Below are 23,404 nucleotides of genomic sequence, written 5' to 3' on the forward strand. Positions count from 1 at the left end.
GCTTCTCCCTGAGGGACACCATTACAGTTAGTTTAGTCAGAGGAACACATCCGCTTACAGCTGACAGCAGCATTAACAACAGTAGAAAGATGGCCTCCGCTCGTGAAACAAAGTACAATCCAAATGGCAATGACTTTCACAGTTGTTATCCTGTACATAACTCCAGGACCGAGCACTGACTGTAGGCTTTTCACTGTTTTTTGACACAGCTCCAGCCGCAGGGGCAGGGAGCCGAACAACTGCTGTGACATTCCCAGCGGACTCATCCCTTTCAACTTTTCGGTGTTCCTCCTGCTTCCTGAACCTGATCATATACTGCCTCATTGTGGCGAAGGCAACATTGTTCACTGGGTTGAAAAAGTCAGAGGCCTGACTGTTGGAGTGGCAGAAAAGAGGGTGAAAACTCTGATCAAGGAGGCTAAACATTTTACTAGCATGTTTATTTTGGATTCTGTTCAGCTTAGTAGCACATTGGCGTAAATTTGTCTTTATAATATCACATTAAAGGTCATGTGTAGAAGCTTGGTTGTTACGGCACATGGTTGCAGATGGTTGAGACTAAATGTGTGCTGCTGTAATGGTAGCTTTCAGTAACGCAAATGGACACAGCCAGTAAAGTGGATTGAATATAATCTAGAAATATCATATACACCTTAGATAATGTTGGAATTTCTATAAAAAAAAAGTCTCTCTTAAAGAAGACATCAAATGTCCAAACAACTCTTAAAACACTGAGGCTGATCCCAATAATGACGATTTCACAAAAGAGTCACAATTTGATGACAATATAATTTCCTCAAAATCAAGGCACTCTTTTTAAGTCTACATTAAATGCCGCCTCCATGTATATGCATTGTATTATTATTAATACTAATATTACTAAAGTCGTATTCTTCATTTAGGTCTAGATGATGGACTCAAACTGCAGAATCAAACATAACATCTTTATGTTAAAATCTTTGTTTACACATGGAGATTTAGCACGGATTGTTTGAGGAATGATGACGTCATCACCTAAATTTGCACATGCTCAGTGCTGATTTGTGTAGCCAGCAGCGCCTCAAACAACAACATCAAAACTAACTGATGTACTTTTATTTGGTACGCACTGCTCGGTCTTATTACAAGATGTAAAATGACATCAAATACACAAACATTTATGTGACTAGTTATGTGTTTTAAACATTCAACGGGAGAATAGAAGCTGACCTTACATTGTGAGATTGTCCTTCGTGTTCGCACAAACTTTATCGCCTCCTACTGGCCTCTCAAGTTTGTTAGACCAAAAGAAATTATTTTTTGCCCTCTCATGTTGCCCAAGATATTCTGTTATACAAAAGTCATGTGGACTTGTGTTCTCTGAAACAAGGGCAGAAATATCCTCTCTGTTAATATTAAAACTCTGTTCTAAATAGTGTTGCTGTTCCACAAGCAGCTTTCATCACATGTATGATTTGAAATCAGAGATTAATGGAGATTATTGGTTGGGACATTATGTATGACTACTAACTGTTAAAACTAATCTGCATTCACACCACCAGCAGCTGACCCAATCCTCCTTCTCTGTCAGATGGTTGTTATCAGACAGCTGCTTACAAGCTGCAGAGCTGCAGCAGTACTGTAGGTGATACAGTACAAGTTTAGAAGTGACGTATATGAAATGCATCAATGTTTCTGTAATCACACAAGAAAGAAAGAAAGAAAGAAAGAAAGAAAGAAAGAAAGAAAGAAAGAAAGAAAGAAAGAAAGAAAGAAAGAAAGAAAGAAAGAAAGAAAGAAAGAAAACTCATCAATGCATGTAGTGTTGTTTGATGAAAGTTGGTGCATGAAGCTCAGCTCTTGTTCTGCAGAACTTACACATGAAGCAAAAAAACATTCATCTTTATGTGCTGCTAAATATTCATCACAGCATCTTTGTCTTTTGCTCAGTTTATTGTACCCAGAAATACCTTCACATTTAAAAAAGGCATACATCATAAGCCTGGTTAAGACTAAAAGAAATGCATTGTTCTTCATTAACACAGAGACATTAATACTGGAGGGTGATGCAGTGGTTAAGAGTCCTTGAAGTGGGCAGCCCAAGCTCAAATGTGACCCGTGGCCCTTTGCCATGTCATCCCTCCTCCCTCTCTTTCAAGTTTCCAACTCTGTCCACTGTCCTATCCTCTCAATCAAGGCATGAAGAAGCCCAAAGAATCATGTAAAAAAAAATAATCATGATACTGTAACAAGTTAAAGTGTGCTTTAATGCTTCAATCATTCTATTCTATTTAAAGTGTGCAGGTTTTTCCCTGTTAGATTTGAGCAAACTTGCAAACAGACTGTTCTTTTCTTTACCAACTCTGCTCACTTGCCAAATTTTGTCTGTTTCCTCCCTGGACTCCTAATCCAACAAATATTGTAAATACATTGAAAATGTTGCTGAAGCAGTTGGCAGTTACGTCGTTCATATGATTCATTTGATATCAAATTAAAAGCCTAAAACTGCATGCCACTGCAGACTCCTTTCATAGCTCTTGTGCAGCTGAACTCATAAGCCCATTATTCTCCATGAGCCCGGCAGTAATTCTGTATTACAGCATGGAAATTCATAATCATTCAAAGCATTGCTTTGGTGTGTGTTGAATCAAAGGCCATGTTGAACACACATTCAAAACTGTGGAAAATATCTGTCACAGTAGAGCGGGCAAAGCACTCATGTAGAACTAAACTCATGTTTAAGAACTCATAATGGCTGGTAGTCCTTTGGCTCTGTGGTGCAGCAGAGAAAGGAATTGACAAGCGCTTAGCTCCATGTCATGTTCTGAGATTTCACAAACGGAGGCCTTTTTCATCATTGGTGGATATTTCTGTGACGATTAAAGAACATAGAGTACAATCCAAGATTATTGGATTACTGTAGTCTGTCAGAATGCAACTTTGTTTTCACTTTCTCATTTTTGTAAGTCTTCAAGGAGTGTAATCCATAAAATCTCCATGCGCAGAGCTCCCATTCTCGGAATTGCTTTAGCCTAAGATGAACTCTGGAGAAGTATACCTGGTGCCAAAACAAGGATGAGAGGTAAAAGATAAATAAGAGCATATTCCATGCTTTTCCTATACTCCTGCTTTTTCTGACTTTCTCTTCATTTTCTTACATTGACACAATTATTATGGAACCTTGTCACCCTCTGGTGCACGTGATCTAACCAGTGACCTTATCAGATCTGGATATATTCGTCAGAGCTCCATTAGTGTTAGGCACCAAACAAGCTTCTTAGACCTCTATCTAGCCAAAAATTTCATCAAACTAATTACCTTCATAAAGGCTGCATTCCATTTAGGTAAGAACTGTTCCTGGTATTACACATGCCAACTTGCAGTTCATTGGAGAATCAGAGCTATTGATAGTTCTGGTGTTTGTATATTTTGAAAATTGTTACATTTATGGAATGTTAAAAACAAGCTGAGAAATGTGCAGCAGAAAGACAAACACATGCATCAATATTAAAAGCATTAAAATCATGCTGCAGCAGCCCAGAAGAATTGAGTCAGAGGAGTCAGGCTGCTAATTTATGGAGATGAAGAATCAAAAACACTCATTTATACGCAATACAACAGAAAAAACACTGCATGTCCAGTCATCATCAACAGAGGCGCTTCAGGCCTGTAGGGGGCAGTAAGTGGAGATTGATTTTGGGGGAAATATATTTATGGGAGAAAATAATCTTTAAATGAAATGTAGGCTTCTGGGAAGACAAGGTTTTCAGGCCAAATAGGGACACGTGCGGACTGAGAAGAACAAAGTCTATGGTGACATACGTTGGTCAGTTCAGGACACTTAGTTGGCACAAGTTTTTCAGCTTTTGCCATCCTTGGACACTGTATGCAGATGAGCCACATCTAGATAACATTGGTGCTACAGTTGGACATGAAACGCAGACATCTGGAAAAATAATGATTTCACAAATCTATACTATTCTCTGAGCAAAACTCAGTCTGCTTCTCTAGAGGTATTTTAGCCCACTTACCTTAAGCTCCTTTCTAAATCTTTTTATTCATTTATTTATTTATTTAACCAGGTTGGTCCCATTGAGATAAAAAATCTCTTTTTCAAGGGAGACCTGGCCCAGACAGTCAGCAGCAAAAGACACAAAGTTACAGCCGAAGACACACAGAGAACCAAAGTAGAATTAGCAAGCACAACATTATAATAACTAATTATCGCATGATCATTTCTTGACCACTGCTGACTAACAAGATAACTGTCTAGCTACATGAGATTATGTTACATTAGCTTAAAGAAGATTTGTCTGCCCTGTTAAATATTTTGGTTACAATCTACAAACCAAAGCAGCAGTCAACCAGTGGCACCAAGCAGCTGTTCTTACAACCACCTAGCAAGCTTACCCAAATATATTATTCTTTGAACATCTTAACAAAATCAGATGCAATTCAAGAAGAATGAAAGTCTGACTTAGAACTAAACGATCACCAAAAACACAAACCCTGTGAAAGGTAGTAATGCTCTGCATCGCAGCTTTATGAGGGACAATCGATTACTGACATGTATCTGAAAGTGTTAAATCATAAGCCTGGATTTGCAGTCTATTCCTGAGGGTGCGTCTTCAGATCTGCTAACCTGGGGGGTTGTATGGCTGAACATTTTCAGATATGTTCTTTGCTAACATGTAAGCTACAGCAACTCCAAGCTCTAATACCTAGGTAGGAAATCAAGTTAATGTACCCCATTCTCACTAGGTTCTATTTTGTCCTCCCTAATCTGCATTTTTAAACCTTGAGCTCAAACTTTGTCATTCCTCCAAGATTATTTTGGGGGATTTTAAAGCCTTTATTAAGAGGATAGGACAGCAGATTGAGTAGGAAACTGGGAAATGAGAGTGGGGGATGCCATGGGGCAAAGGGCCATGTGTTGGATTTGAAACCAGGCCGCCTGCTTTGAGGATGACAGCCTCTGGACGAATGATTCAACCACTAAATCTAACCAACGCCACTCTATGTCATTTGCTTACACAAGTTGAAGTTAGCTTGAATGATGCTTGGTGATGGTAGGCAAAGGATGTTTTTAAATAAATGTTAAAAGTATTATTCCACAATCATTTGTGGGTAAAAAGAAAAAAAGATTGGAGAACAAATATTTCAAAAGCAACAAGCATGAATTTCCTTTTGAGTAAAATGCATGGTGGTTTCTTGATAAAATGTATGCCTTTTTATATGCAAACATCAACATAAGAGCTACACTGAGCTCTTTATGGTATGTTAGCTTTAATGCTGTGAAATGTGTTCATGTCAGACAGTGCCAGCACACCAGGTTAGTGTGTTATGACATGTGAAAGACAGCTTAAGCTCTACGCTAGACAGATCCTCTTAACAATAGTAACCATGTCTTCACCCTGATTATAACAGGGCTGTAATATCAACACAACATTAGCAGATGCAGCGCACACAGTTAAGCCCAATGGGACTGTATAAGCATCTAGACATGACTATGACAGCGTTGGCACAGAAAAGAAGAGGAAAAACAACACTCTCAGCATTTTAAAAGGAAGATACAGCTCTTACACTACAGTGTTAAAATCAATTTGAGGGGAAATGCTAAGGCGTACTAGTATAACTATTCTGTGCAGGGTTTGTGTCATCTTAAGATTCAGTGAAAGTCTGATTCTTTCTGTGATGGAGAGTGTGTATGAAGCCTGGACTGATGCAACTTGAAGGGAGAGCTGAATGTAAAGCACTTCAAAGTAAACGCTGAGGAGACTAAAGTTGAAGCAGAATAGAAATTTCAACTCCTCACTCGTGCATTAGTCATCTAACCTCAACAGACATGCTTTACAGTGCTTTATAGATTGAATGAATCAACTGACACTGTGGTGAACCAGACCAAATACTTGCCTACACAATACTACTACCATACAAATACAGCAGACTATTTCAATCCCTTTGTAAGATCTAGACACTGGACTGAAACGTGCATAAACAAAAGGCTGCAGACATCTCTCTTATGTGATGTTTTAGGAGCCTCCAAGAACACCCTTTGCAACATTCATGCCCTGCAAATAGGTATCAACCTTGACCTGAATCAGTGAACCTCAACTCCACCACGAAGACGGGTCCTTCGCTGCAGAAATGTGACTCTCTGAGACGGAGCCTCGATGTGCTCACTCTGTCATAATGATAGCTTGTACAATGATGTCTTTAGAAATGTGGAGTACAGATCTGAATGATTGTTAGAGAGTGCCTAATGGGAGAGGAAAATGAGGGTCCAATTACTGAAAGTGGCCATGCCCTTTTTCAGAGATCTTATAAATATACATCAAGCTGTCTTGTCAGAGTAGAGAGGCCAAGCAGAGATCCAGCGGGGCACAAAGTCTCCGTAAATGACCTAGCGAGCAGAAGAAAAATAAACACAACACCCAAACCTTCGTGGAAACAAATCTATATCCTTCCAACTTGCAGGTGCTTGTTCATTCATACAGACAATCCAGTTGGGGGTAAGAGCAAAACCAAGCACGCATCAACAGCTGTCATTCATGTTCTATGTCGAGCTCTTCTAAGGAACTCTTTCAATTCACAGAAAGATGCACCGCTTTACTGCTCAGGGCTACATTCTGCCTGTCTACCACCTCAATGCAGCAGCTGTGACCTGCATACAGTGACAGGTTAGTGATAGAGTGTGCATTCACAACAACACTGTTCCGTTATTTCATTTGTGAGGAATAAATGAGGCTTAATGAGCATTAATTAAACGCTCTAAAGAGAGGGAATGATTTGCACGCCCGTCAATAACAAGTATGAAGGCGGTTTTAAGGACGATGTGTTACTCTCAGACTCAGATGACCTTTTCTGTGCGCAAGTGTTGCACCAATTTGTACTGTACTTTTACAGACACAATGCTGCCAACAGTCTGCGTACACCCACACACATGCACATACAAAATGCAGTTATGTAGGTCTCCTCTGAGTCTATAGATGAAACGCGGAAGCCTCGACTACTACATTTGTTTTCTCTTGATTTAGACTAAGACATATAATGAAAACACTACAATTAAACTAAGAAAAAAAAGCAGGTTTCAAATTGCAGTTTCAAGTAGAGCAATACAGGATCCCATTCCAACAGGAAACATATTTGCTCTCATTAAGTCAGATGCAATTTTCTTTTCTGGCATCTTATGTCATAGCCTCCATCTCATAGCCTGCAGACATATTCGATATTCAAGCTAAAAAGAGAAGTCAAAACAAGGTCTCATTCTGTAGAGAAAAAGTCAAATATGCACACACCAGGAAAAACTTGCTCATAGAAATGATGGTGTTATCATGTGTTATCACTGATGTGTCACAAAGCAGCACTGGACTGCCAGGAAAGACTTCCCGCCATGTGTTAATGCTGAATACTTCACAAAAAGCGGTGCTACACTTCTTTTCTTTGCAGCTGAATGATATCAGAGGCAATGTTGCAATGCCGGTAAGATAGTTTAACATGAAAAGATTATATCTTGGTGTTTTCTTTCTACTTTGGCAGGAACCCAGAGCTCCCAGCTGACTGAGTCCTGTGGAATAGGTGCAGGTGGTTAGCTCTGTAGGTAACCTGTTTATCAAGGCAGCGCTTAGGAACCAGATGGAAACAACTGCATCATTTTTAGAGCTGTACATTCAGTCTCCTAGTTCACACACTTGGGAGCTTGTGTTCTCCTGCACGAGAGGGATTTAATGTAAGTTTGTGATGTGAGTTAAGAGGGCCACGAATCAGTGTTCAACCCTGTCTCCTCAAAAAAATGTTTCCATGTAATTAAACTGCGTTCCTAATTAGGCAGAAATGTCAAAGCAATTGCTGCCCGGATTATGTTTACAGACGTTTTTATGGTGGATGAAATGCTAGATTTATGTACAGTGCTGGATGCAGCAAGAGGTACATCAACGAGGATAGTTGGCGTGCAAAATGCTGAAATGCCGGACAAGTCTCTTGAGTTTGTGCATGGCCCAGATAGGTGTTAAGATTAAGCAAAAAGGTGCTTTATGTAAGGTGAGGCTGTTACTGAACTTCCGTCAAGGTAAGGAAAAGGTTGTTGGGTGAGATTCTAAAAAAGTTGAATGTCTCGGGTCACTATTATAAACAAATCCCTAAAAATATGAACAATGTTGTCACTATAAGTGGACTGCAAGATTCACTACTTAGGCTGAAAACTAATTGAACATGTTGTCAATAAAGATTTAGATACATTTTCTGTCATTGTTTCTGCCATTTATGATATGAAGTAACAATTGAATGTGCACCATCTATTGCCAATTAGTTGTATATGAACGTTATTTTGAAGAATCTGACAAGGCTCCTTCAAAGTGTAGATTCACAAGTCCAAGGTTCACAGTCCAAATGTATGGCTCGTCATATAAATGCACTAATTTGCTGTAATAGAGCTTTATATGAAGGAGGGAAGCAGAAAACAGAGCATTTAGGATCTTCAGTCCCTGCTGAATGAAAAAGAGAGCTCAAAGGGACAAGAGGCCATCAAGAGATGGGCTGTTTATCTGTCTGTGTGATGTTGAAAATGGCATGGTTAGTAGGGGGGGTTCGAGTCACAAAAGAAACAAAGACATTAAATACTCTGAGTAACAAGCTCTTCTGTTACAATGCCCCACATAAGCAACATCAGCTATGTTGTTCTGTACTTTGAACTACCTTCCACAGCCACAATGAGCGGGCGTGGCAACTCTCTCAGGTAATACAGTGAGGCCGCCATGCACCGTTTGATCACGCCACTGACCGGCTTTGCTAAGTGGCGGAAAAATCAGGGGGGGTGTTTTGGCTGTTCGAGGTACTCAAGAGGTAATAAGGTCCATTTTGTGTCACCTCTCTAATGGGATGATGAGTTTAAAAGCTAGAGTGAGAGTGGCAAAATCAAGAGCAGAGGGGAGCATTTGTGTCCCATGAGTAGAGGCTAAGAGGATTTAAGGAGGCGGCAGTACAGGGCACACTTCATGTTCCAGGCCACAACACAAGAGGGGAGGCAAGAAATGTGTGCAGCATGTGATGGTAGTAACAGAGTTTAGATTGCATGTGCTGCACTCGTCCTAATCAGCTCAAAACATGCAGAGAATCAAAAAAGATGAGCTCATGTTTAAAGTTAAACTGCAGGCTGACCAGCATGGGACATGAGTTGTAGACAAAGATCCAGTTACTGACACTGACACTACTGTATAATTAAAGTAGGAGCAACTCAGCTCTTGCAAGGTTTGCTCTAGCAGATCAAGTGACGGACTGCTTCATGGATTGTCACTAAAACAACGTGCAAGTTTTAAACAAGGCAGTCTGTTTGAACATCCATGTCAGTGAATGTGTTTGCGTGTAGCCAAGTGCACTAACACCAATGCAATCTTAATCAGTGACTTCTATAACCTAGATCTCTTAACTTTTTAGTGAAGGGGAGATAACTGCTCAGGGATTTTAAGCATATTTAAATTCCATAAAATAAGAATATAAAGTATGCCTTACAGTAAAAAACCTTTATCTGATTTTTAAATGACTGCCTACAAACCACATCTTCAGTCTGTTCCTGAGCTTCTTGTGCATGAATCTCAGCAAACAGAGCAAACCCCAACGTGTTGACAGAATCCCACTTTCAAAACTTAACCCCATCTATTTCAGGTCTCTGCCTCACTCACACTGCTAGTCCTGTGTCTGCACTACAGATGCATTTGTGCAGGACTAGTAATACAATAGGCTGTGCCACAATGTGAGGTATTAAAGCATTAAAGCAGGACGTGAGCCTAAGTAGAGCCCAGGAGCCAAATTGCTTAGGGCTGCGTGATTTCCCCCCACGTGATCCCGGTGATACAGGCCGCTGTCCCTGGTCCTGAAACTAAACCGAGTCTATTAAATGCATGTGCTGGATGTTCCTATAAGAAGCCGTGACACATATTAGAAAACAGACGCTTGTTTATGACGCCTGGGATGTAAGAGATGCATTAAAATGTTTCTAAAAGTGTAATGCGGGTTTGCAGGATGCTGAGAGTTGGATACACACGAACTGTAATTCCTCATAAGCAACAGTGCGAGGCGCATGTCCGATGCAGTTTGAGGGGAAAGAGAATGGGAGAGAGAAAGAGAGTTTGATTGATCATGTGGGCTATGGGAGCCTGCGAGAGTTGTCGAAAATTGCTGCATAGACGCCCCTCAGGCATCTATCTGGTTACTCAGTGACTCCGAACATTGCTGTGGCCAGAATAACCCCAAAACACCAGAGTACCTGTTACCAAAACGCCCTCAGCCAGCCGGGCTGCTAACACACCGTTCATTCTTCCGGGTTGCACTTCACCGGTAATCCACAATACATTCACTTACCGCAGTCCTCACACAAGATCTTCCCAACATCCCTTTTAAGGTTCTTTCCACTCGTGTCCAGAGGCGCGAACGATGCCTTGAAAACCAAGGGCTCGTCAGTGGGGTCCATGAAAAAGATGTATTTGTGGTTTCTCTTCACTTTGGTGCACGGAGCCTCGGATCCAAATTCCCCCACTGTGACGAGCTGTTCTCGCTCCAGACCCCCGCTGTTCTGGGGCCAAACATCCAGCACTTTGACATTCACACGGTACGGCTCCGCGGAGATGTTCACAGGCGTAGACTGCACCTTGCCCTCGATCACCACGGAGGATTTGAAAACCTGGTCCTGCAGGGAATTCAAACTCGGGGAGTAGCAGGCGAATGAGACCCCGATGACCAGCATGGATAAATGTACTGAATCAAGCCTCATGCCGCCTGCTTTGGCTCGGTGGTCGCTGGTCGCGTTGCGGCAGGGCTCTCTCGGCTGCGGGGCGATGGCGATGGAGCTGGGTTGAATGTAGAGACAGCGAGTAGGCTCCTGTAGCACGGCAGCGCGGCAGACCTTGCATAAGTGTCCATGCCATCGGGATCCGCTGCTTTTTCGAGTGATTTCCAACGGGTAAACAGCTGGGTTTCAAATCCAGTCACTGCTTTCCGCTAATAATAAGGCATTGGAGACAGGGCTAAGCAAGGAATTGGCGGATTCTCCCCTCCAGAAGATGCCCCCTATGCTGCCATAGTAGCCTTAACTGCAAGACGACGCCACTCTTATCTTTGCCCAAAAAATGCAGTGGTGGGGTACCGCTATGATGCTTTTCTGTATCATCTGCAGCGGAGGGAAAAGACGCAAAATGCTGCAGTGGAGCACAAGTTTGGTAGTCCGCTCGCAAAAACATAAGCCACGTTTCATTCCCCAAAATAAAGCATTATTCGTGGTCAGCAGCTGAAACGCTAATACGGCGCCTTCCTCCGCGGCTCTCTCTCCGCCTCCCCCACTAGCCACAGACGGAGAGGAAATAATGCCGATTGCCAAGGGGCTCCGTCAACAAAAAAACGCAGGATTGGAGCACTGAGATACAGGCAACCGATGGACCAAAGGGTCGATCTCCTCGCTCCCAAAACCCAGTTACTGTACGTCAATCACTCCATGGTGTTTCAGCAGCGGTGAGCTCACGTTATAATGAAACAAACCAGATCCTAAATCCATGACTGTCCCCTCCTTAGAAACGCATCTTACTGTAGCCAAGGCATCACTCCAACAAATGAAATCTGTTCACATTAAAAAATGCAGCCGCATATAGTCCAGTGGGCCTAGAAAAATCATATGGCCGCGATGACTAAGGCTGCGAAAGCATCTCAGATTCTTCAACAGACTGTTTTGAATGAGTTTTGCGTCTCATCCCATTAAGTCATGCCCTGCATTCAGGTCACATTCACTGCTCTGCCTCTGAAAAAACTGATGTTGAAGCACCGCATTAAATCCATACAGATAAATCAGCTGCAACACTGGACTACAGAGCGGAGACGAACTATTTTCAGCGCTTGACAAGCAGAAAAAAAACAGTAAAAAATATGTTTCTATGGTTTTCAGGTACATTTAACGTGTAAACGTGTTCTATCTAATGTTTGACAGAATCAGTCACAACTGGGAAACACACTTCAAAATGACCACATCTGCTGTTATCTATCAAAAGCAGTTTTTTAGTCCAAGTTATGAATCTATTGCTTTTGATTTGGTTTAGTCTAAACGCCAAATAGAATGCGGATACAAGATGTTGTACTAACAGCATTCACAAAGAGCGACATCTGCTGACCGCAGTGTGTCTGTGAACACGTTGACACACATTTGCTGTACATGCTGCTGTAAATCAATGCAGGTGAAAACTTAGAAAAAGCATCTTAGAATAAAATACGCTGTGGGATATAATACAGAGCAGATTTTAGCAGTGGCCCTCACAGTTTAGGAAACTCATTTCTTCATGAATTGTAATAAAAAAAAAAGTAGCCAAAAAGTCCCAGAATGAACCAATTTGTACTGAAAATGTAACAAAAATACACTTTTACTTGTGTGTTCATTCGTGCGCATGCCCAACAGACTTGAAATGGACATCGCTGCTCTCCGTGGTGCTGAAACTTCATGGTGCCTATAAATTACCCCTATAGCGTGGTATAGGCCACAAGCTCCAAGTAGTTTATCACTGCGTACACAGAGGTCCTATTTCTTGTGACAGAATGTGTATTTTGTGCTTTTACAGCAACACTTTCACAAGAAGACAGAGTGCACAGAGCTCATGCGCAGCAGTATCACTCATTCCATTCAAGAATAAAGCATGTAAAGTATATCAAAGATCTCCACGATAACCCAAGATGTGTCCAAAAACTGTTGTAAGTTATGCAACAATTCTCCTTAACCTCTTTAGACAGTCCTCCATTATAGTTGCAAAAGATGTTGCCCTACCTGTTACCACCAGATGGCAAAGCTGCAATGTCGCAATACCACCAAGGGGGGGGCGCACGTCTCCCGAGCACCCACCGTGCGTATTGACATCAGAGCTGAAAGCGTGCAGCGTTGAACTCGTGCGTGCATGTGTCGCTCTCCGTGCCACGACTCGCCGTTTCTTGTCCATCTTGTGAAGCAAGCAGGATCAGTCCTCTGAGCTATAAAGGCCTGACAGCGGTTTTTAAATGTGTCTTTGGGTCTGCCTTGTCCTCTGTTTCCCTCCGTCGAGGCTGTAAAGACGCCGCGCGTGCAGACCGAGCGCTGTTAAAGGTAGGTTGTGAGCTCTCGCTTGGTGGAACGACGCTTTATTTACATGTCATTCAGATGCTTTCTCGTTCTCCTGCAGCGTTTTAAGTGTCAAAACGTGCAGCCACGCGTATGACATTCCCCTCGCAGGGTATACAGACACATATCATGACGGTATACATCCGTGAGTCGGGGCTGGAATCATAATGGAGCTGTATTTGGAGCAGCGTCACAGCGTTCCGGTGTCGGGATGTAGGGCAAAACTTTGTGAGGCGGCTGTCTTTTCCAAACTGCGACGACACCTCTACTGGGGCTGAAATCTGCAGCTAGAGGCGGCTTCATCGTCTCCACCACATAGCTTTTTCTGATTCATATTCATTATTAAGAGAAGTCCGAAAATAGGTTACGTAGAGGCTTTCTGTTAGTCTATATGAAGATACATTAAGCTGTCAGACTGCGTGTGGTCTGTGCAAGCAGCTGATAAACGACGGCACAGAGACAGGGTCTATTACCTCTGCTAGGTGAGAAAAATAACACCAAAACAGATCATGCCAAAGATGAGATTACATTTAAAAAGTATGAAGACATCCAAAATGTATTTATTTCCTATAGGGTAGTTAAAATCTCAAGAGGGTAACAGGTAAAAATGGACTATGAGATCAAAAGAAGTATTCTATATGTTGTATCTGCTGCAGGGAACATGAAAATACGTAGGCCTATATTTTTTGTCTTTAAATTTTCTGATCTACAATGAAGTTGTTTGCATTTCTTATCCATTTCATGCCCTCCGTTTCTTTTTTATCACACAGAATATTTCACTTATCGAGACAATAAAGTATTTCACTCCAAATTATTAAGATTATTAGGATTCTTAAATATCAAATGATGAGGTGAAGATGAACCAATCAAACGGCTGCATGAAAAGCCAATGTGGGCCTAAAACATACTGAGCATAAGGATAGCCCAAATGAAGTAAAATGATACATTGCATTATTTAGTTTTATTTATTTGTTGGACCCGCTGGTTTTAGGTTGTCGCGTAAAGAGTCTTGATAATTTACTCACCATGTTTATGTCCTCAAACATGTCTGGATTTGTTCGACTGGAGACCTGGTTTGTGTGGAGCTGGTCGGGAGGCCCGGCGACCTTTAATGCAGAAAAAACAGCAGGGTTTATTGAAAATTAGGCAAGGCATTATGGTAAAGATAAGCGTTTACAGATGAGAGGAAAGAGGGTAAAGAAGAGAGGAAAAACAGCTGAAACTTCCTGAATACCTCATGTATAGGTACAGAGGAGCAGAAGAGTTAACCTAGCAGTAAAGGCTGGTCTGTATGTCTTGGCCTTAACGTTATTTCGGGCTGATCCTCATAAAGTTACAAAGCGTTTAAACGGTAACATGGGTTATTATTAATAATCCATTAAATATAGTTAACCCATCCAATAGAAGCACATTTTAAAAGCAGATTTGGTATGGCTTTGGCCTGATGACTGTGAGCATTAAACTAACACAAAAAGTTCCTCTTAGCACTTTTATCTACCTAATGTGATATTTTTTATTTGGCTACATATTTATTTTAGTATTTATTCAATCTGATGTGGAAATCTTTAATATTCAGAAAAGTTTCTTCATTATTTTACAGGCCCATTCAGTGCAAATACACATTTGACATCAAAATAAATTTAAACTAAATGTATTTATAAAGTAATATTGGTATACTTCCCCTAAAATGAATCCATTAGTGTTTTAAGTTTGGAAGTGTTAGCTTCTGTTAGCCCATCTTTATTTGTTTGCTTAAAACTTGATGGGCCTTCAGTCAGCCTAAGGGTGTCAACACTGCAGAAACGGTCATGGTTTAAGTGAGGCTAATCTATTTTTTATTGTCCATAATTCTGTCCATTTGTTCCTTTTATTTATTTTTTAGGGAGGGAATATACATAGCCTATAGCAATATATAATAATACCAGAAAAGCTGTAAAAAGACTGATAAAAGCTCAGAATGCATGTGTGGCTAATCCGTATTCACAGGAAGCTAATAAACTTATTTAAAGCTATTTTTTAAAGATCAAAGCTCTACCTTTCGAAATAAATTAGTGTGATTTACATACTTAATATTTTCAGGAGGAATTATCAATGTGCGCAATTAAACACTTTAAATCATCTTCAGAATATCGACCTATAAGGGGAGAAGGGTTGCGTTATTTCAAATCAGATGCGTCTTTTTTAAAAACAAGAAATTCATACAGGCCTACATTTAACTCCAAGTAAAGCCTCATTCATTCAAAGTGCCAGGTAATTAAATAGATGCTTGTGAAAACTTTTTAAATCGATGCAGACATGTTATCACCTTTTGGAAGCTGTATTCGACGTCATCTTATTTTTTTTTAATCCCTAAAGCATACAAAGGACAAGTAGATTTTTTTTTCAAAAGCAATAAATGCAGGCTCCATGTCTCAAAACTTTTAAGATACGATTTAACAAACAGGTACACATCAAAAGCCTATTCGTCCCTCCATTGTTGCATATGTTGTTTGAAGGGAATTAATGAAACGCTTGATGCAAAAGATGTGATGTTTAACAAACTACATAGCATTTGTTAATTGCACGAAGGAATTTATCAAAATAAAATAAAGGCCCTTTTGTTGCCTCCATTGTAAATATTCCTGTCATATTCATGAGCCTTTTTTAAATAGGCGTTCAGTTTGAGCAAAAGAAAATTGAATAAGCGTGACCTGATCACCATGGAGACAGCATATGTAGCCTATAAGAGACCAATATCAGGTCAAATGTGTGAGTTCTGCATTTATCATTTGTCTCGAATTGTTTGACCTATTCATTTTAGGCTTCATTAAACTACAAAACGGTCCCAGACTGAGTCCGTCATCTTAAAAGGACGCAATTGGCCTACACTTTTACAAGAACAAACAAAGGTAATTTCATATTTGTGATTTTTTTTATTTTTTTTTTGCTGTATCTACTTAGACACACAATTAAAGCATAGCAAATGATGTGTTTTCATGTGCAACCTTATCCAACACTGATATACGCAGAACGGACAACATCCCTGTGCAGCTATATAGGAGACGGGAACCTCTAACACAATTGGAATGAGTTGTCATTTAATGCGATAGACAATGTACGGCTGAATAATGAAGAGTAACCTGCTGTAGGCCTGCGAGCAGGTAAGCCACTCAACGCATTAGCACAATGTACAGAGAAAGCACAGACACCTACCTGTCTGAGGAGCCATAAGGACACATTTAAAAAGTATGGGTGACGAAGCATGTCACAAGTAAGTGAACTTTTATCAGTCCTGGTCCAAAAATAACTTTTGTATGTGTACGCAACCCAGTAAATAGAAGAATAAAATATTCATTTTTTCATTCTATAATTTATAGGCGCACGGATCCACTGAAGGCCCACTGAGCACGTGGGTTGGATTGTTTGAAACGTGCAATAAATTACATTTCGATTTTATTTTATTTTTTATTTTTTGTGCAAAAATTGCAACTCAGCTGACTTCAAACTGAACCCAGCTTCTGTTCACGCAAGGGGGAAGATTTTTCCCAGGGTCCTTCAAAATTTATGTGACTTAATATGACAGGAACTATCAGGCTTTGGATGTTTTATCGATTTTAATTCAGCCGAATTTGCAGCATTAACCAAAATGAAGTAAGATAGTCTAGCTCTGAGTATCATCCGTAGGCCTAAATATTGTTTATTTGTAGGCCTATACAACAAAGGTAAACCGACCACCTGCCTTTTCCCGACATGCTTTGCTGGAAATGCAACACATCATAATCATCCCATTAAACCAAAATTTAATTATAGTTGAGAGAGCCTATGCTGCACTAAGTTGCTTTTCCTTGATTCCCATGAGATTGGTTTAGTTTAGAAGGAAATAAAAGCAATAAATAAGAAGGCTTTGTCATTTTAAGTTGTCATTTACTACCCTAAAGTTGAGTTAAGGTGTTATTTTTAGTTAGTAATATATCATTTTTGTCTGTCTGTCAGGACTGTTGATTTAAAAGCATACTGCATTTACAAGCAGCTATTATCCATGTTATGCATGTGATTTAATATCCAGTATCTAGTTGAATATTAGGGGGGGGGGAACACATGTAAGGATTATAGTTGGTTGATTTGGCCTTGTAACTTGTCTTGGATGTCATTGTCTATAAGAATTTAAATTAAATGCCACGACAGGATATATCCTAGGACTAAGGCTATTGCAAGAAAATGTGAGTTTGGCCTTATTTTGAATGAAAACAAAGCTGTTATTAAAATGAACTGTGTATTTAACATCATTTTTTTTGTATTGTCTCATTAAACATGCACAGAGGAACTAGTAAAGCAACTTACCCAGTGAATGAGGACAGGATAGGCTGTACGGTGACCCTGAAGGACAAAACAAATTTACATAAGATGAAACACTTTTACAAAGTTGGAGACAAATTTGCATTTTGGAAAACATTTTTACATTTCATAAAACAAAATTACATTTTTACCAAGGCCAAAACAAATTTACATTTAAGGAAACAAATTTACAAAAGATCAAACACTTTTACAAAGTTGGAGAAAATTTCACAAAAGGCGGAACACTTTTACTTTTAAGTCTGACTCCTTTTAGCCTGACTTCGTTCAGCCTGAGGCTATGTGGTGTGAGGCCGTTTCATCTGATTTCTGACATGAATGATGAATGATGAAGGTTTTGTGGAGATATGACGGAGCTTTTCCAGAGACATGATGCTTTTTCATCTGAGGTTTGACACCATGTCCATCTCTGTTGGGTTTCTCTCCATCAAAACAAACTAAATGACCCCTCACTCGATCACTTTCGGATCACTTTGGGTATTTTGTACATTCCCTTACCGTAAAAATGAAATGTTAATTTGTTTCAGAAATTGTAAAAGTGTTCCGTCGTTTTCAAAATTGTCTCCAACTTTGTAAAAGTGTTCCATCATTTGTAAAATTGTCTTCAGCTTTGTAAAAGTGTTCTGTCTTTTGTAAATTTGTTTTGGCCTTGGTAAAAGTGTTTTGCTGATGAAATTTTGTTTTATAAAATTTAAAAATGTTTTCCAAAATGTTAATTTGTCTCCAACTTTGTAAAAGTGTTTCATCTTTTGTAAATTTGTTTTCTCCTGCAGGGCCACCGTCATTTTCTACTTTAAAACAGAGGGCAATCTGGGGGTCTTTCCTGGCTGCAAAAACAAAACCAATTGCAGAAACTGTATCGATGAAAGGCAACTTAATCTCACTGTGAGCAAAGCACTTCTTCCGAAAGACCAGGCGTAGGTTTCGTTTCCAATATTTGACAGCTCATGACATTACACTTTGCAGGAGAAAACACAGCGTCCTCCTCGCTCTGCATTAACGTCTCCCCCCTTCGCCTTGCTTTACCTCTCTGTGTAGATCTCGCGAGAGCTCCAGCGTTTGCTGTGGCTGGCCGTGGCTTTGCAGCAGACAGAGGGAGAAGGCAGGCAGGCAGCATCATGGCGGACAGAGACAGTGGAAGTGAGCAGGGAGGAGCAGCCACGGGCCCAGGCTTCGGTTCCATGCACTTAGCAGCAGGAGGGGCGGGCTTGGCTTCCGGGCTCCAGCATGAGACACAAGAGCTGGCGTCGAAGCGGGTTGACATCCAAAACAAACGCTTCTATTTGGACGTGAAGCAGAACGCGAAAGGCCGCTTCTTAAAGATAGCAGAAGTCGGGGCCGGTGGAAACAAGAGCCGCCTCACTCTCTCTATGTCCGTGGCGGTCGAGTTCCGTGACTACTTGGGGGACTTCATCGAACATTATGCCCAGCTGGGTCCGAGCAATCCGGGACTGGTACAAGACGAGCCCAGGCGAGCATTGAAAAGCGAGTTCTTGGTGCGAGAAAATCGGAAATACTACATGGATCTGAAAGAGAACCAGAGAGGACGGTTTCTGAGGATTCGACAGACCGTTAACCGGGGGCCCGGTTTGGGATCCACGCAGGGCCAGACGATTGCTCTGCCTGCCCAGGGACTTATTGAGTTTCGCGACGCTTTGGCCAAACTTATTGACGATTACGGTGTAGAGGACGAACCTGCAGAGTTGCCTGAAGGGTCATCATTGACTGTGGACAACAAACGCTTCTTCTTCGACGTTGGATCCAATAAGTATGGTGTGTTCATGAGGGTAAGCGAGGTGAAGCCAACGTACCGCAACTCGATTACGGTGCCCTACAAAGTGTGGTCCAAATTTGGGAATACTTTCAGTAAATATGCCGATGAGATGAAGAAGATCCAGGAGAAGCAGCGGGAGAAAAGGGCATGCGAGCTGCAGCAACAAGAGGAGATGCAGGCGGACGATGGAGACGAGGATTGATATATAGAGAGCAAAAAAAGATGCAAGAGTAAAGAAAATAACAAGAGAATATAATTAAAAACTCTACTGTATAAAGAAAGAAATCTAAAGATTTAACTGTAATGGTTTAACTCCAAGGGAGCATCACCCACAATATAAGAAACCTCCACAACCTGACAGTTATGACATGTTGTCACTCATCGCTGGATGTTACCCCACTTATCCACCATTAATACAGTAACAGGCTGCTAAACAAAGTAATAACATTATATTTGAACATTGTTTCCTACTTGACAAACGATATTGAACTGAGTGTTTATTTCCCTTATTAACAGAAAACTTTTGTACCAGTTAAAGCTATTGTAAAAAAAAAAAAGTGTTTGCAATGTTCAAATGGAATTATTGCCGAGTTCAGAGGAAAAAGCGTCTCCTTTTCATGTGAGCTAATGACTTCAGCACAAATCAGATATTTTAATTTTTAAACCAAATTCAAAAACTTTGTAAAAGGTTATCACATGTACTACTTGCCATCCTATTTACCTTTACCTGTGAGTAGAGATGTGTTTACACATGAATCATATGAGGGCTAGGCCTGCTTCTGAAACTGGTAATATGTCATGCAGTATGAAAGGAACATATAGGCATTTTCATCAAATGAAATAAGTGCTCTATTTGTTGTGCAATATGCATTGCATAAAAATCAAATATATTTAACTGGTCAAAAAAAAATTGACAGGATGACATTTGCCAGAGGCATTCAAAGAAATATTAATATTGTAATTTTGTTTCAGTTGAAATTGTTGCCATGCAGATGGTTATATATTATAGACTACCTTTGTGTCTCGTTGTTAATGCAATGTGTTCATTTTAAAGGTACTAAATGTGTATTTGATAGAGGAAATGCAGAGACAACATGTAGCAAATGGCCTGAATTGCAGATTACTAAACAAGATGAACCCTAGACATACAGTGCTGATTGGCTTGGTGGTCTGAGAAAAAAAAAAAAAGGAGGCACAATTCAGTGGAGCGTTATTGGTTTGCACATCCGAAACAACAGAGACATTTTGTGATCTTGTTCAGTCATCAAAGTCCAAGTGGTGCCAAGGAGTGCTGTTGCTGCATGTTTATCTGCACTAAGATAGATTTCGTTGGTCTCCCAAAATATTGGCTCAAGGACCCTTCCATATGTATCTTTATCTGCCTATAGTGTACGAATCTCAAGTCCGAGTACCAAGTGATCTCTATCTGAAAGCTTGGTGTAGTTGTAGTGGAAGTTGTTTCAAAGTGTGATTGTAAAAGGAGCCAACCTTGTGAACTGAAATCAAAATATCACCTTCACACTATCAGGAGGGCACTGAGGAGCACGCCGGGATAAGCCAAGGAGAAGAGGGTTCAAGTCACCTCTACGGATGTGCCCATCCCTGTTTTAGAAAGGTGTTAAGTTCTATGGGGCTACTTCGATGACATACTCATAGCTCTACTTTAGATTTGTAAGCCCAAATATCTACCTGGGGGTGATGAGATTCTGTTTTGGTCTAATTGTAAATATTTGGGCTGCCACACGGAAAAACAACTGGTTCTTATCCAGTTCAGTCGCATCTCATAGATGTGTGATAGCAGTTTTATAAACTCTGTCAGTAAACTCCAGAGAAACTGGCAACAATCAGATAATGTCAGATTTACCTCAGCATTGAATTAAACAATTGCTCCCGTGTTTAGATTGACTGGAAACCAGCAAACTAGACTGTCCTTGACCACCTATTTTTGGAGCCTCTGGTATAGCCTAAATGATACCTGATTGGGAGCATCCTCTTCAGCATATAAACAACCTGGTGCCTTACACACTCCGCATGCTTACACGCTGGCCTGGTGCTTTGGATCGCAGTTTGGCTTCTTTTTCGTAATGTTCTCTCTTTCTTTCTTCCATTCTCGTGTCTCAGCCCCCTTGTGTGCTAGCGCACGACTCGTGGTGCTAAAAGGGTTTGTTAAGAACTCTTTAAAAAAAACATAGGAGCAGAATTCTTAACTTTTTTTTCTGCTACCTCCCTCCTTCCCTACCTTCATTGCCATCCCCATTCCCCAGCCATCCAGGTATCGGCCTACATGTAAACATGGATAGGGGTGGTCACCTAGATGCAAGATGATGCAGAAGAGTTGGCTCTACACTAGCCAAGCGCATAAGCAGGAGCAGGGGCTGACTGGGAACATCGGTACTGGCCTAAATGATATAACTACGTGTTGGCGAGCCCCGTTTGACATGCTCGTTCTATGGCGTGGGTAGTTTTGTGTAAGTTGTAAGTCGCTCAATTAATGGGGAGCAGCAAGCATGTCTTGTTTTGTTTTTCTTTGTTTTACGTAGTTTTACCTTTTCAGCGTTATTCCACATTATTTGTAATTTTGGAATGTTTTCGCCCACAAAAAATATATCTATTTTTTCTGTGCAACATTTCATCACTGTGTGCAATATCGTATGTGCCAATGGTGGCAATATATGTATATCAATTAAATATATGATTACTATTTGAAAGCATGTGGCTGAATTCCATGTTTATTTCTCATGAAGGAGTTGTATGCCTTTATTTGCACTCAAAGCTCCATCTTAGGGGAAAATATAGAAAACCGAGGTCTTAGCAGCCTGTTGGGTTGAGCAGTTCACAGAAGTACTTTAACTTGAAACAGAACAATGTCACTGCAAATACGCCTCTCTTTAGGAAACTTGGGTTGTTGAAGAAGACCATAAAAAGAATGGAGTTTTTGAGAAAAGAAAAATGTTTAAAAAACAGTGAAATCTCCATTTTAGCTTTAAGCTAAGAAAAGGTGCTTCAGTCCAATCTCTGTTAAGGTGTATGGTGAACTGTCTTCAGTGGTTGTTGTGTGTAGCACTTTGCTTTCCCAGGTTGATGAAATGCCTGACCAATACTTGTTTGAATAATCTCAACAAAGAATGTCGTTCTATCTTCTTTTATTTTTTTTTAAGAGGGTATTTGATTTGCTCATTTGGTTTTTGATGCATTAAATATAATTTATGTACATTTGACAAATTTTAAAAATAAATTTAATTTACCCATGAGGGAAAATCTACATTCGAAATGTATGTGTTTTTTATGTTTTGTTTCTTGTTGGAAAATTCTTCCCAAATTGTCTACGATTCACTGATGAAAGTGTCTAACTTAGATGTAGTGTTGTCCAAAATGTCTGACTCTACATTTGCAAAGGTGCTTATTACTGAAGCTTAATTTTACAGCCTTTCAAATGCAAACTTTGCACTGACAAGTACCTGATGACTTGGTCATAGAGATTTTACTTAAGTACTGTATGTGTAACAGCGGGCTGTAAAATAAAGCATAACTTTGATCTCTAATTATCCTGACTGCGTTTTGTGATCATCTGTTTGTGAGGATCATTTTGTTGATGTTCTACAAAGAAATTCAAAGTTAGTGATCACAACCCAGCATAAATTAAATGTCTCTTACGTTAGAGTAGTGCTGTAGTACGGGTTTAATGCATGTTAATGAAATGGTATGTCATAGAACATATGACTGTGTATGTTGAAAACAGACCAAAAATTATTCACAATATAATCTACTGTCTGATTTGATTCTGCTCCTTTATGTACAGCAATGATGCAACATCAGCGTTGCAACATTATTCATCCAGCTCTGTCCGTCCAACCAGAAGAAACTACATCAGAAAAATGTATACGCATGACTAATGTTTGCTTCTCTCCACCACCACCACTCTACAGGTCTGAGTGCAAGGCTTGGGCATGCTCAGTGGCCTCTCTGCAGGATACATGTATGTATGTTTGTGTTTTAGTCGTGAAGCTGATGGTCTTTTCGGCCTCTCTCAGCCGCCCTGCTGGGCAGAAGGAAGGGTGAAAGAACTGAAGGGGATGTGCTAAATTAAGATGGACTTCAGCCCAGATGCCAACTCAGTCTCTGAGTTTGCTCATCATCCAAGAGCCCACATGGAGGAGTGGTTTGGGTCATCGCAGCGTTGGAGGCACAGATGCAAACCA

At 40.5% G+C, this 23,404-nt stretch overlaps 2 protein-coding genes across 9 annotated transcripts in view; one reads left to right on the forward strand and one right to left on the reverse strand.

The window, feature by feature from the left end:
- nrg2a (neuregulin 2a) overlaps positions 1-11,828 on the reverse strand; it is an 89,070-nt gene extending 77,242 nt beyond the window's left edge. Inside the window, exon 1 of one of the 2 annotated variants that reach the window (XM_034683757.1) lies at positions 10,336-11,828. In XM_034683757.1, the coding sequence (XP_034539648.1) occupies positions 10,336-10,744 (409 nt within the window). In that variant the 5' untranslated portion in view covers positions 10,745-11,828. The remainder of the gene's footprint in view (positions 1-10,335) is intronic. The other variant, XM_034683760.1, reaches the window with a different exon arrangement.
- A 1,048-nt stretch (positions 11,829-12,876) lies between these two features.
- Positions 12,877-22,747, forward strand: puraa (purine-rich element binding protein Aa). 7 transcript variants are annotated; one of them, XM_034683765.1, is made up of 5 exons: positions 12,880-13,084; positions 15,900-15,987; positions 16,108-16,239; positions 18,205-18,348; positions 18,470-22,747. In XM_034683765.1, the coding sequence occupies exon 5, from the start codon at positions 18,550-18,552 to the stop codon at positions 19,405-19,407; it is 858 nt and encodes a 285-aa protein (XP_034539656.1). In that variant the 5' UTR covers positions 12,880-13,084; positions 15,900-15,987; positions 16,108-16,239; positions 18,205-18,348; positions 18,470-18,549; the 3' UTR covers positions 19,408-22,747. The 7 variants fall into 7 exon arrangements, with proteins under 7 accessions (XP_034539661.1, XP_034539656.1, XP_034539659.1 ...); XM_034683768.1 differs by lacking the exon at positions 16,108-16,239 and having other exon boundaries at positions 12,886-13,084; XM_034683770.1 differs by lacking the exons at positions 16,108-16,239; positions 18,205-18,348 and having other exon boundaries at positions 12,877-13,084.
- Positions 22,748-23,404: the final 657 nt, after the last annotated feature.

The sequence above is a fragment of the Notolabrus celidotus genome, chromosome 5 (assembly GCF_009762535.1).
Source record: "Notolabrus celidotus isolate fNotCel1 chromosome 5, fNotCel1.pri, whole genome shotgun sequence".
NCBI lineage: Eukaryota > Metazoa > Chordata > Actinopteri > Labriformes > Labridae > Notolabrus > Notolabrus celidotus.